The following is a 15,528-nucleotide window of genomic DNA, read 5'->3' on the forward strand; positions in this document are numbered from 1 at the left end:
AGCATAGTCACTTCACATCAGCGTGTTATTCCATTCAACCCGTGTCACAATGAAAGTACTAATTCAGTTCTTAAAACCTCTTATTATTGCAAAATGTAGAATTTCCGCCTAAACAGATATAACCCAAATTATTTTTTTTCATGAGATGTCCATAAACAATAACTAGTAATCAAGAGCATTGGATTATAAGGTTCTATCTTCAAAAATATGTTTGAGATAATTGTCTTTAATATTCCGAACCCTCATTGGTTTGAATGGTGTAAGTCATTTTTATTTTGTTTTCTTTTGAACTTAACAATATTAAATTGGGGTATTTAGAGTACTATATAGGTAGAGGACATTGAACAGAACAAGGCCGTGTCAACATCTACATTTGGACAAAAATGAAGATTTTGTAGTCTCAAGATCTCATAATGCTGCATAGTTCTAGAATGGTCTGGTAAAAATGTTATACATTGTTGAGGTGTAATCACTTTCGAGGACATAAGCTCAAGTACCTACCGTAGTACAAATATTATGAAAATATGAAAAAGAATGGTGGGTGAATAGGGCTTGAAATTATGGAAATGAAATATAGTAACAATATAGTAACAATTCAATTATATAGGATTTACTATAATATTTAACTTTTCTTATAACTGTAAAATAAATCTCATCATATTTAGTGACAGTACACATTTTTCCCCATTTCATATACAGTGCCTTCAGAAAGTATTTACACCCATTTACTTTTCCCACATTTTGTTGTGTTACAGCCTGAATTTGAAATGGATTAAATTGTAATTTTGTGCCACTGATCTACACACAATACCCCATAATGACTGTTGTGTCTTTGGCTATGCCGGATTAAGTGATATGACATGCTAAACCTAGTCCTTTGTCCTTTGAAGAATGTCTCTGGTGGTCAATTGGATACGTTGTAGTAACGTCATTGTGTGGTAGATGGGATACTCTGTCTGTTCATTCCTAACCTGCGTTTTTTCAGCTAAAAAACTCAACGGCTAGGAGGTACCACTTCTGTAGTGAATAAGAGTTCAAAGTTCATACCATTCACAACCAAAGCTCACGCTGATGTTGGCTTCGTTCTGTGGTTATTATCTGAACCATTCTGACATCGGACCGTCGTCCTCACATCCTCGGAACAGGAGGTTACATTGTCGTCAAGGCTTTATATAGGAAGGGAGAGGAGGGCGTGTTTGAAAAGTTTTATAGCCCATGTCCGTTCACAGGGGCGGGCCACTGATTGAGCATAGCCCTAACCTTATGAAAACCCAAATCTCACATTTTAGATAATTTCATATTCAAACATTTAAATTGAACAACAATTCAATTTGAATCCGATAACTGATGTGTAGACTTTCCACTGTAGAGTTAATGTCATCTTATCATTGATGAGAATGTCTCTGATGACAACCGAACTGACATCATATTCATTGAGTACCACCGCATATGTTCAATTGGTCGGATTACCAGAATATAGTTCATTTCCCCCCACCTTCTGATGTTCCCAGAATCTCTATGTTAACCAAGGGTTTTGCAAATGTAACATCAGTAGGGTAGAGAGAGGAAAAATGGTGGAAGAGGTATTCATGACTGTCATAAACCTACCCCCAGGCCAACGTCATGACAATGACCATTTGATCCCTTTTTAAAAAAAAACATTTTTAAAATTAATATATAATGAAAAGCTGAAATGTATTGAGTCAATAAGTATTCAACCCCTTTGTTATGGCACGACTAAATAACGTCAAGAGTAAATATGTGCTTAACAAATCACATATTAAGTTGGACCCATTCTGTGTTCAATAATAGTGGCTAACATGCTTTTTGAATTTTTTGAAAGACTACCCCATCTCTGTTCCCGACACATACAATTATTTGTAAGGTCCCTCAATCGATTCAACCACAAAGACCAGGGAGGTTTTTCAATGACTCGCAAAGAAAGGCACCTATTGGTAGATGAGAGAAGCTCCATATCCCTGTGAGCATGGTGAAGTTATTTATTAGGCTTTGGATGGTGTATCACTACACTCACTAAAATGATACATGCCTGCTTCCTAACTCAGTTCCCAGAGAGGAAGGAAACTGCTCATGGATTTAATCATGAGGCCAATGGTGATTTTAAAACAGTTATAGAGTTTAATGGTTGTGAAATGAGAACTGAAAACATCGTAGTTACCCCACAACAATAAACTAAATGACAGAGTGAAAAGAAGGAAGCTAGATTCCAAAACATGCATCCTGTTTGCAACAAGGCACTTAAGTTATACTGAAAATATTGTGTCAACGAAATGTACTTTTTGTCCTGAATACAAAGCGTTGTTTTAGGTAAATCCAACACAACACATCACTGATTACCACTCTTCGTATTTTCAAGCATGGTGGGAGCTGCATCATGCTTAGGGCTGTTATGGTGGCACTATTACTATCTTGAAGGCAGTCAAATTCCAGGTGACCATTTAGTGACGGTAATTAGGCTTCTTCAAGTTCTGATGCTGCTGGTCAGTAGTAGCCTACCGAACGTTCTAACTGCCTGTAACCCCACACTCTATTGTCCCTCTAATCACTCTGACAACAATGCAAATGTTAGCGGAAATTGAATCAAGCCCTTCATGAGATCCCATGAGCTTAAGTTGCTCAACATTTCTATAGGTTATGCAATTGCGTGAGAAAACAGTGTGATGGCCTCTATTAAAAAGAGGAGGATCCTATCAGCGTCCTACAGGCTAGGCCTACTATATTTATTTATCAACTTTCCTAATATTAAGCACATTACTTCTCTTTTCAACAGGAGTATAGCCTACCTGGCTGGCATGTAAATGGACCACGTGAAAAGCATCCTCCATTCGCTATTTAAGTGCATAGATGACATGTCGTTTTTTTCCGCTGCCCCTGTTTTGTGACAGGTGCATGACAGTGGTCCATTCTAAATCAAAACTAATTTCACACATATATTATTTAGTATATGTAAAAACAAGATTCAAATAAGAATAGTGTGATGGGTGACAATATTAGCCTATCACTTGTGAATGATATAATATAACTAAAATGATGCCCATTTTAAGGCAAATAGCACATTCTTTTTTTGCGACTTTTTCAAATCAAGTTTTATTAATCTTTTATTTAACCTTTATTTAACCAGGAAGGGCTCATTGAGATTTGAAATCTCTTTTTCAAGAGCGTCCTGGCCAAGATAGGCAACACCAAGTCATTACACAAAGACCAGACAGACAACATGAAAACTACAGGTAATCTAGCAAAAATAGATTGAATTCACAAAAGTATAACAAAATCAATAAACAGCTAATTAAAGACATTGACAGGTCAGGGAATCAGCCTCAAAATCCTTCATCAATAGAGACAAGTGTTTCAGGTTTAAAAGTATTTTGTAAGGCATTCCAATCCGATGGGGCAGAGTACATGAAAGCCCTTTTACCAAAATCTGTTAGGGCTTGGCGAACTGTTCCAAATGTCCAAAGACCTATATGTTAAGATTAATTTTGTATCACAACAAAAGTGGCCAAATAACTTCTTAAAATAAAGTACATTAATCCCCTTTACAAGGGCATAACTGGCATACATATGCAGCCATACATTTCAAGTTTGGGGAAGACAATTTTCACCACAAAAATGCAACTTTATAATAAAAGCAAATCATGCATAATCCCATTTGTGGTCACTTTTGAGAACGGTGTTTTCCTGCTAACGGAACATTCATGCTTATAGCCTACTGCTGTGATTTGAAATAATAGCTTTTTTGAAAGTAATCACTAAGCCAGCATGTCTGTGTCAATAACTGATTTCACCTGTATTCCTGCACTTTGGACTTCAAAGTAACACTCAGCTTTGTTAAACATAAACTATTACACTCATCATAGTGATTCAGGAGTATAATATTCTCCACCAACATTAGACAACTATACAGAAATCCCTCAAATTTCTGAAATAAGTCAATTAAATCAATAATGAGAGAATAGTCAGATTAACTGATATCTAAAATAGCAGTGCAGATGAGTCTTTTGCTAAGTGCAGAGATGAGTAATGCATCTGTAGGGGACTTTTACTAATGCTACAGACTTTGTGGCACAGCAGAAAGTTCAGCTTTGTGAGTAAATAATGTATGAAGATATGAATGTGAGCCACTTCAGATCACTAGTCCGGCAAATGGACGTAAAACAGCACTAACACGAGCAGATCTACATCTGGGATGCTCTGTTTTAATCACCTGTCTGCTTGACATGATCCTATGTGGTCCTGCAGTTATGGGTTTTAGATTTTTTGGGGTTCTGAAGTGTTGGGAAAGGTTAGCTGCAAATTGTTGCTGCCGCCATCTCCTTTGAAGTATTACTAGCTGGTTATTCTGTTGTATGTTTCTCCTAGCACAATGGATTGTATGAGCCTTTCGATTGCTTTGAAAGCAACTGTCCTTTTTGCCACTCTTGTGTTATGAAATGAGATTTTCTTTTCAGGTCATTGTCATTCATCTGAATTAGAAAACAAATACCCAGGTTGGTGTAATTTTGCTGCATTCGTGAGCCTCTGGAAATGTATTTAAACAGACACAAGGAGTCATCCTGATCATCCAGCAAGCCAGCCCACCAAAATATTTTTAAGTGGCTTGTTGACTTAAGTATTGATTAGGAGTTTCTGGATTAGATGTTTTTCCAGCTCTCCAATAGAAAAGGTTGGGGGTTGGCTAATGTGATTCTAGATCTGGTTAAGTGCAACTTTTCCCTCAAGTTAACTACAGGTCTGTGACACATCTGCATGTCTTCATTTTTACATGATCCCTCTTCCCTGTCCTTTCATATCATGACATTCGTTCCACTAGATGAATATGACCTTTCAATTATAATCCATTGGCCTACATTTCTGACCAAGAATGTAAAAGGTACACTATCTTTGTACTTTATACCATCTTTGATATCACAAGACATTTAAAAAAAAAATCAACTCCCTTGTTGAGACAGAGTAACATGTTTGAAGGGAATGAACCCATCTAAATGTGCTGTATCTTGGTGCTCTGAAATAGAGATGATTTAGAGAGAGAGAAAGGGGGGGAGCGAGCGGTAGAGAAATAAAGGAGTACAGCACAGCCCTTTGAAATTATGTCTGGGTTGTTGGCATTTCTAGCATGCAGCTGGAACAGGGAGCAGGCGGAGAGTGGGTGGGGAGCAGAGAGGGGGGCGGGGCGCTGGCTCCGTCTGATGATGCGAGGGCTGTCTCGAGGGAAACACCAGTGATGTAATGGAAAGAACCGCTGATGGATTGATGGAAGGATGGAGGAAGATGGAGGGAGATAGGCAAATTGAAGGAGAAAGGGAGAGAGATGATTGAAGATGGGTGGTTACTTTAAAGTCTACACGAGTCTATTTTCCATCTATGTTGTTGGACAGTTTACGGTAGCTAAAGGAAACGATATACAGTATACAAAACATACAATGCGTCTGACTGAGTCTGCAATCCTTTTGTGACAAAATGCTTAACCTTTTTTCTGTAACATAGGATTGTCATGGGTTCATACTGAGTGCTACGTATATCAGTTGCAGGTACTTAGGCAACAAAAAAAGACAAATTCACTTATGGGCTTGGTCCCTTTTAAAGACAACAATAAACTCAGCAACAAAAAAAAACATCCTCTCACAGTCAACTGCATTTATTTTCAGCAAACTTAACATGTGTAAATAGTTGTTTGAACAAAGCAAGATTCAACAACTGAGACAAACTGAACAAGTTCCACAGACATGTGACTAACAGAAATGGAATAATGTATCCCTGAACAAAGGGGGGGTCAAAATAAAAAGTAACAGTCAGTATCTGGTGTGTCCACCAGCTGCATTAAGTATTGCAGTGCATCTCCTCCTCGTGGACTGCGCCAGATTTGCCAGTTCTTAATGTGAGATGTTACCCCACTCTTCCACCTGCAAGTTCCCAGACATTTCTGGGGGGAATGGTCCTAGCCCTCACGTTCCGATCCAACAGGTCCCAGACGTGCTCAATGGAAATTGAGACCGGGGCTCTTCGTTGGCCATGGCAGAACACTGTTCCTGTCTTGCAGGAAATCACGCACAGAATGAGCAGTATGGCTGGTGGCATTATCATGCCGTAGGGTCATGTCAGGATGAGCCTGCAGGAAGGGTACCACATGAGGGAGGAGGATTTCTTGCCTGTAACGCGAATCCGACAATCACCCCTGGTGAGACAAAACCGTGACTCGTCAGTGAAGAGCACTTTTTGCCAGTCCTGTCTGGTCAAGTGATGGTGGGTTTGTGCCCATAGGCGACGTTGTTGCCGGTGATGTCTGATGAGGACCTGCCTTACAACAGGCCTACAAGCCCTCAGTCCAGCCTCTCTCAGATTATTAGGGACAGTCTGAGCACTGATGGAGGAATTGTGCGTTCCTGGTGTAACTCGGGCAGTTGTTGTTGCCATCCTGTACCTGTCCCACAGGTGTGATGTTCGGATGTACCGATCCTGTGCGGGTGTTGTTACACGTGGTCTCCCACTGCGAGGATGATCAGCTGTCCGTCCTGTCCCCCCTGTAGCGCTGTCTTAGGGGTCTCACAGGACAGACATTGCAATGTATTGCCCTGGCCACATCTGCAGTCCTCATGCCTCCTTGCAGCATGCCTAAGGCAATTTCATGCAGATGAGCAGGGACCCTGGACATCTTTCTTTTGGTGTTTTTCAGAGTCTGTAGAAAGGCCTCTTTAGTGTCCTAAGTAATCATAACTGTGACTTTAATTGCCTACCGTCTGTAAGCTGTTAGTGTCTTAATGACCGTTCCACAGGTGCATGTTCATTAATTGTTTATGGTTCATTGAACAAGCATGGGGAACAGTGTTTAAACCCTTTACAATGAAGATCTGTGAAGTTATTTGGATTTTTGCGAATTATCTTTGAAAGACAGGGTCCTGAAAAAGGGACATTTCTTTTTTTGCTGAGTTTGTGTCTTCTAGTCTTGTAAAGAGCAGGCTTAATGGCGTATCCCTTATCTATGGTGGTAAAAAACATTGGACGATGACTAGTCCGCTCACTCTCCACCATGTGTGTTTGCACATTTAAACACTGGGGGGACTTTCTCTCATTCCATATTAGACTATTTTCAACAAGCACACAGTTGAAAACAAATATTGACAATGAGTTTATTCAATATTAGTAACTTAAAATCATAGTAATAGGTAACCTAGAAATGGTTGAATCACTATTGGGCAATATTTTGCCAATAGCTGCAAGTTGTTATTTTTTAAGTCAAGTCTTTAAAGGGAATTGAAATATTTTGAATTCATTTGTAGCGTTGTGATGAAAATGTAACCTGAGATTATGCAAAATCATGTTAATTCAATCTCCGGATAAGCTGTTAGCAGGAGAGAGATACGTTTTTAGAGCTTGTCTTAAGACAGCACTGTGTACTGTACCAGTCATTCTGAGCAAGGAGTTCTAAACCTTCCAACTAAATTACAGTGTCCTTGAGTAGCTGGTGACAAGTAGAGCAAGGTCCTTTTCTCTCTAATAACTTCCAGATAGGGCTGGAGAGAGAATAAAGCATTACTATACAGGCACTTGTTTTGTCTCTGATCGCTGTCTGATTCATCTTCATTGCTATACCTTTCTTTACCTTAATTAGACTTCCTCAGTGTCGCTGAGAAGGGCAGATGATTCAAGGCTTTTATCTGTTAGATGAGGTCCAGTCAAACATTCAGCCAGGTTGCAAGTTCATGTAGTAGTATTGGTTATATTTTCAGACTTCATCCATTTTATTGACTTGAACTTTTCTGATGATGATATTGTGCATTTTGCCGTACAGTAAATGATAGATGAAGCGTGTGGATTTTAATACATTTGCAGATGTGGAGATACCTCTGCTTTTAATGCTTGACAGTTCAATTGTTTCCTAATGGGATTTTTGGACTAAATGCTAAATAGGCTTAAATTACATTGCATTCAGGAAAACACACTGCCCCTTCACTAGATCATTAATGTCTACCTTTCATGTTGAATACTGTTTGTTTATCTTGATTAGATCAGACTATATAACCCAGATATTAACAAACCTCTCCTTCAGAAACACCATTGTAAATCTTTATGATATCATGAAAAAAAAACACCCTTTGATGTTGATCCTGTTTTTGCAAAAAGGGTCCATGTTGCAGCCGTGAATAAGCTCTTTAGTAAAAATCATAATTCTCTTTGATCCACCCCAAAGTGTCTTTGATGATGGGAATAAACACAAGGACTTTGTCAGGCCAATTGGGATGTTATTTTGTTTGCAAGGACACCATCTGAAACAGTCTCTATGTGTGTGTGTTGTGGTACTGTAGGGACCCACGGCCCCAGGTGTAGGCCCTGTGTGATTTAGAGGATTCAGACTAGGACAAATAGAATTAGCCTGTTTAATGTGACGTCCTCCTCCCTACACCAGAGACACAGCTGGATGTGGGAGGACATTAGGGATGTACTTTTAAACCCACGTGTAGTTCCAATGTACCAATGTGCTTTGATTTAAAAGATACAACGTTATGCCAATTAATAACATTCCCTTTGAATGTGTTCATCTCTATCGAATTAGCATAAATTCTCTCCAATGTACACTGTCTACAGTTATACAAATTGCTTTCTAGGTAAAGTGTTTAAGTGAGTTTTATTGTAAAGTTACAATATACATACTGACGTACATTCTTATTATACACTCTGACTATATTGATTCTGATGACTCTCAATATTAAGGGCTCATGGTGTGATATTTGCATTTCCTTCCTCAGGTAAAGAAAGTGTTGGACCAAGAGGGTTTCGGCCGACAGAAGAGAGGGTACAGAAGCATTGATGAAATTTATATCAAAATGACCGACCCCCTATTCAGCAAACAGTGGTATCTGGTGAGTAGTCATCATTCCATATCAGCCTCAATTATGTTATCTTACCCACTGATCACTGATCCCAGACATATTTACTGCTGCTCCTCCTATGGAGATGATGTCTTTTCATTAGGCCAGTCAATATTGTCCATGCCATCTCATCTCCCCATTCATGTCAGCCCACTCCCCCAATGTTTACCCTGAACTGGCAAGTGTGACTTTCCTGTCTTCCGGGGCCAATGTGCCTTCATTTATTCCACTTGTCAGATTAAACGCTCCCCAGTAGGTTCCCAGCAAAGTACCATATCCGTGACATTTGCTTTTCCCCCTCCCTCTCATCCTCCACACCTCATCTCTTCCTCCCTCTTCCTTCCCCTTATCTTCCTACGTGTTGAGTAGTTCTCTAATGACTCCTCGGCTGGGTGTCCTGCATCATGGCCTGTCTCCATATTGTTTGTGTGACAAATTAGATCAACACTGGCCAGGCTGATGGGACCCCCGGACTTGACCTGAATGTGGCTGAGGCTTGGGGACTGGGTTACACCGGGAGAGGCATCACCATAGCTATCATGGACGATGGTAGGTACCGGTATAGGCCTTACAGTTGAAGTTGTATCACTATCTCAGTAGAGATCATCACTGGGAGTGTAGTGCTGGGCTGGAGTTAAATTCTTTACACCAGGGGTGTCAAACTCATTTTGCCCGGGGGCCACATTCGGTCTTCACCGAGTGCCGGATGGTTGAAAATTTGGTTATATTTCCTTACTGTCAAAATGTGCAATTATTAAAAGTGTTTTAATGTTTTTTTGAATTTTTGATTAGCCCTCACTGTTGAGCTTTCTTTTCGGTGATTGCTAGCAAGCTGAATAGAGTGAAGAGAATGTATAATGTAGAGCAACTATAATTTCTACACAGTTTCGATTTGGTTTTAGTAATTAAATATAGATTGAGGGGCTGTATGTTTGATACCCCTGCTTTACACCCTGTAGCTCTTCAAGACCAGAGTTGGTAGCCATCGGTAACCATTGGTTGCTACTACATTGTATTTTGATTAGAAATAGCTTGAAAGGTAATATTCATCCACTTGTTATTGAGGTTAATTATAGTTCATTGTGACAAGGTGGTTAATTAACTAATTACAGTGCCTTGCAAAAGTATTCATCCCCCTTGGTGTTGTTCCTATTTTGTTGCATTACAACCTGTCAATCTAAGTGTCACATGATCTGTCACATGATCGCAGTATATATACACACACACCTGTTCTGAAAGGCCCCAGAGTCTGCAACACCACTAAGCAAGGGGCACCATGAAAAACAAGGAGCTCTCCAAACAGGTCTGTGACAAAGTTGTGGAGAAGTACAGATCAGGGTTGGGTTATAAAAAAATATCCAAAACTTTGAACATCCCAGAGCACCATTAAATCCATTATTAAAAAATGGAAAGAACATGGCACCATAACAAACCTGCCAAGAGAGGGCCGCCCAACAAAACTCACAGACCAGGCAAGGAGGGCATTAATCAGAGAGGCAACAAAGAGACCAAAGATAACCCTGAAGGATCTGTAAAGCGCCACAGCGGAGATTGGAGTATCTGTCCATAGGACCACTTTACACCGTACATGCCACACAGCTAGGCTTTACAGAAGAGTGGCCAAAAAAAGCCATAGCTTAAAGAAAAAAGTTTTGCCTTGAAGAATTGGCAAAAATCCCAGTGGATAGATGTGCCAAGTTTATAGAGACATACTCCAAGACTTTGGGGGCTGAATAGTTATGCACACTCAAGTTCTGTTTTTTGTCTTTTATCTTGTTTTAGGCATGTGGTGATAAGTGATAGGCATGTTGTGTAAATCAAATGATACAATCCCCCCAAAAAATCTATTTTAATTCCAGGTTGTAAGGCAACAAAATAGGAAAAATGCCAAGGAGGTGAATACCTTCGCAAGCCACTGTAACTTTTAAGTAATTTACCCCCACTTGAGCATGCATGTACAGCGTACATGTACAGACCAGCTCCCAATTCAAATGTAATAAGTACAATGTAAAATCAAAGTCACCATTTCCTGTTTCAGATTTTCTTATAAAAGTCCAAATCTCCCCTCAAGACCTGTATTCTTTTGAAGAAGAAATTGGAGCATTACCTCATAAATTTCTGTTGAAATTATGTTACAGGGATCGATTATCTCCACCCAGATCTTGCATCAAACTACGTAAGTACTTGATCATTTCACAATATTCTCCAATAATTCCTTGTATTGCTGTTCTGAAATAAAATCTCACTTTGAAGTGCCGTTTTTGGCTGGTCTGTTGTTGAGTGCCAGTGGCAGGTGTATTCCAAGTTTCCTTCATGGTTGGCAAGTCTCCTTGTGTCGTTTGAGGACAGGGAGACGGGCAGCCAGCCAACCAAGCTGTTTAATGTTAATGGGCTCAGCACTATGGCAGGCGGGAAGGCAGGCCGATCTGTCACTAGCACAGATAATGCCAGGGTAGCTAGCGCCGCATAATGTGAGGCTCCAACTTCAGAATACTGATAATAACACCTCAAAGAACTGTCAGTGTCGCTGGCCAGAAAGAGGAAGTAGTAAAAGTAAGGAACTACATCTTTGAAGTGTATCTTAAATAACTCACCACGCTCACCTCCCTCCAGAAATGTCACTTGTCTTTTCCTAGTAGCTGTCACGATCGTCGTATGGAGGGGACCAAAGCGCAGCGTTGTGTGAATCCATTATTTTATTGAATGATGAAAAACACAAAGAACACTTAAATTTTTTTTTTTTTTTAAACGTGCCGCTATGATAACAAGTGCTGACACAGGAAACTACACATAGACAATAACGCACGAAATACCCAAAGAAGATGGCTGCCTAAATATGGCTAATTGAGAACCAATTTAGGCAACCATAGACCAACATAAACACCTAGATGAAAACAACCCCATAAATCTACAAAAACCCCTAGACAGTAACAAACACCCTAGAATAAGACAAAAACACACATATCACCCATGTCACACCCTGACCTAACCAAAATAATAAAGAAAACAAAGAATACTAAGGTCAGGGCGTGACAGTAGCACTGACTTTGCTTATAAATACCTTGTTGAGGGAAAATATAATTGATGCGATTGTGATATGTTGGTGTCTCTCCTAACTATTTTAAGATGAATGCACTAATTGTAAGTAACAATGGATAAGAGCATCGGCTAAATGACTAAAATGTAAATGCAAAAATGGAACTCACATTACAAAACATATTATTTAACACTGACTATTAACATTGCAGTGCTAATGAACATCTCCGGACTATGTACTCAACAAGCTCAGTGTGCAGTGTTAAATGGACAAATTCTGAAATCCTGAAATTGCTGTTTTGCTTTGACTGATAGTGAGAGCTGTGATTCTTATCGTGTCAGATCTGAGCCAATGACAGAGGCTTTATAGCAGTCCATTGCCGATACAGGGAAACAGTCTTTTGTAAAACAGCACCATCCGTAATGTGTTCTCTTATAGAAACACAGTAATGAACAGCACTGAAAGGTTTGCTGCATAAGTGTAGTTGGACACACACACACACACACACACACACACACACACACACACACACACACACACACACACACACACACACACACACACACACACACACACACACACACACACAGCCTTTCCTCCACACCATTTTATCTTTCTTTTCATATTGGAAAGATTTAGAGCTTCCGAAATGAGAAGGTGAGAGATGAGACTGCAAAAGAGAGGGAGAGAGAGGAAGGGAGAGAGATGAATGAATGTCAACTATTTTCTTTCACTCTGAGGATATTGGAAAAGCTTCAAACTGTCATAAACTTTGTGGTTCATGCATGATTCCTGTGTGTGTGTGTGTGTGTGTGTGTGTATATGTGTGTGTGTTTATTTCTTGCCTGTGAACGGGGATGAGTCTAAGCCGAAAAATAGCCGTGAGCTTGGCAGTCGGGTTGATGCAGGAGGAAAATGCTCTACTCGGCTGATGGATCATGATGTGTAAGGATCTAAAACTAACTTAGCGCAACACACTTCCTGTGTGTGTGTGTGGTGTATTTGTGTGATGTATATGCGCGTGTATGTGTTTGTATAGATCACTGTTTCCTGATCTTTTCATGCTGATCCTCTGCAGCAATAATTCCCCCAACTATCAGTAAAACTATAACGTATTGAATATGCCATTCATCATTCAATTGAGATTAAAATACATTTGTGCGTGTGTCTGAGTGTGTGTGTGCGTGTGTGTGTAAGAGGCTGATAAACTAATTTAGTGCATCTTTACTCTCTTCCAGGGCCGAAGTTCTTTTGATATAATTTCTACCTATTTCCTCGAAGCCTACACACACTGCAATCAGTCAGTATTGATTGGTCTTCATTAGTATGCGCAAGAGCGCTCATTTATGTATGTGTGTGTGTGTGTGTTGTGTGTGTGTAGGTTTGCCATACTCTATAACACCTTGCATGAAATTGTTTCCTTGTAGTAAATTATTGATCTTAATTTCCCTATTATCTTTGTGACGAAGAGTTGTTAAAGACCCAGTGCAGTCAAAAATGTGATTTTCCTGTGTTTTATATATATTTCCACACTATGAGGTTGGAATAATACTGTAAAATGTTGAAAATTATGATAATGCCCTTTTAGTGTAAAAGATGTTTGAAAAGACCGCCTGAAATATCAATAATATTTGTGTGCAGGGCGCTGTCCTCAGATAATCGCATGGTGTGCTTTCGCCATAAAGCCTTTTTGAAATCTGACAGCGGCTGGATTAACAAGAAGTTAAGTTTACTTTGATGTATTACACTTGTGATTTTCATGAAAGTTAAATATGACTATTTCTGTCATTTGAATTTTGCGATCTGCAATTTCACCGGATGTTGTAAAATCTATCCCGTTAACGGGATTTGATCCATAAGAGACTTTAATAGACCAATAAGAAAGAGAGTTCCAAATCTTTCTGCCTATAACAGCTAGTTTTCTATTTTCTCCTCCCCACGCAGACCACTCTCAGTCCTAGCAAAATTCTTGCTTGAGAAGTTTCTCTTTGCTAAGAATCACATTTTGTTTCCTTTTGAACATTTTAATTGAAAACAATCACGGTAAGGCACTGAATTGTTACTCAGAAATGTGATATTAAGATAAACAAATGGCTGCATTGGAGCTTTTAAAATTCATTGCCTATTGAATGACAGTTAAATCTAAATCCAGTCAATGTAATTTCATGCCAGGCTCTTGCTCTGGATGGTGATACACTCGGTAAATAGGTAAGATTAGTAAATCTACCACCGTGGCAGTGCAGTTATTATAATATGAAAGGTGAATGGAGGGCGTTTACCAGGCTAAGTTGTGAAGCTCATTCGCGAGCGCACAAATGCAGTTTGATAAACACAATAATTGGTTGGCAATGCAAATTCTAGAATCTCCACGTATGCCAGAATTAAGGAAGAAGGTTGATACAGTGTATTCGGAAAGTATTCAGACCTCTTGACTTTTTCCACATTTTGTTACATTACAGCCTTATTCTAAAATTGATTAAATCATTTTTCCCCCACATCAGTCTACACATATTGCCCAATAATGACAAAGCAAAAACTGATTTTTACACATATTTGCGAATTTGTTAAAATTAATAACTGAAATATCACATTTACATACATTTTCAGACCCTTTACTCAGTACTTTGTTAAAGCACCTTTGGCAGCGGTTAAGGTAATGAGTTTCTTCCATTCTTCTCTGCAGTTCTTCCCAAGCTCTGTCAGATTGGATGAGGAGCATCGTTGCACAGCTATTCTCAGGTCTCTCCAGAGATATTCGATCAGGTTTCCACTCTGGTTGGGCCAGAGCGTTGTCTTGGCTGTGTATTTAGGATCTCTCTGTACTTTGCTCCATTCATTTTTCTGTCAATCCTGACTAGTGTCCCAGTCCCTGCTGCTGAAAAACATCCACACAGCATGATGCTGCCACCACTATGCTTCACTGTAGGGATGGTGCCAGGTTTCCTCCAGACGTGTTGTTTGGCATTCCGGCCAAAGAGTTCAATCTTGGTTTCATCAGACCAGAACATCTTGTTTCTCATGGTCTGATAGTCCTTTAGGTGCCTTTTGGCAAACTCTAAGCGGGCTGTCATTTGCCTTTTACGGAAGAGTGGCTTCCATCTCGCAACTCTACCATAAAAGCCTGATTGGTGGGGTGCTGTAGAGATAGTTGACCTTCTGAAAGGTTCTACCATCGCCACAAAGGAACTCTGGAGCTCTGTCAGAGTGACCGCTGGGTTCTTGGTCACCTCCCTGACCAAGGCCCTTCTCCCCGGATTGCTCAGTTTGGAAGGGCGGCCAGCTCTAAGTAGAGTCTTAGTGGTTCCAAACATCTTCCGTTTAAGAATGGTGGAGGCCAATGTGTTCTTGCAGATTTTTAATGCTGCAAAAAAATGTTGGTACCCTTCCCCAGATCTGTGCCTCGACACAATCCGGTCTCGGAGCTCTACAGACAATTCCTTCAACCTCATGGCTTGATTTTTGCTCTGGCATGCACTGTCAACTGTGGGACTTTAAATAGAAAGGTGTGTGCCTTTCCAAATCATATCCAATCAGTTGAATTTACCACAGGTGGACTCCAATCCAAGTTGTTGAAGCATCTCAAGAATGATCAATGGAAACAAGATG

At 39.8% G+C, this 15,528-nt stretch overlaps 1 protein-coding gene across 1 annotated transcript in view; it reads left to right on the top strand.

Moving 5' to 3' along the window:
• LOC139381940 (neuroendocrine convertase 2-like) overlaps window positions 1-15,528 on the top strand; it is a 57,471-nt gene that overhangs the window by 15,570 nt on the left and 26,373 nt on the right. Inside the window, exons 3-5 of the mRNA XM_071125821.1 lie at window positions 8,763-8,876; window positions 9,326-9,434; window positions 11,024-11,061. Coding sequence (XP_070981922.1) covers window positions 8,763-8,876; window positions 9,326-9,434; window positions 11,024-11,061 — 261 coding nt within the window. The remainder of the gene's footprint in view (window positions 1-8,762; window positions 8,877-9,325; window positions 9,435-11,023; window positions 11,062-15,528) is intronic.

This window comes from Oncorhynchus clarkii, chromosome 23, assembly GCF_045791955.1.
Source record: "Oncorhynchus clarkii lewisi isolate Uvic-CL-2024 chromosome 23, UVic_Ocla_1.0, whole genome shotgun sequence".
Lineage (NCBI taxonomy): Eukaryota > Metazoa > Chordata > Actinopteri > Salmoniformes > Salmonidae > Oncorhynchus > Oncorhynchus clarkii.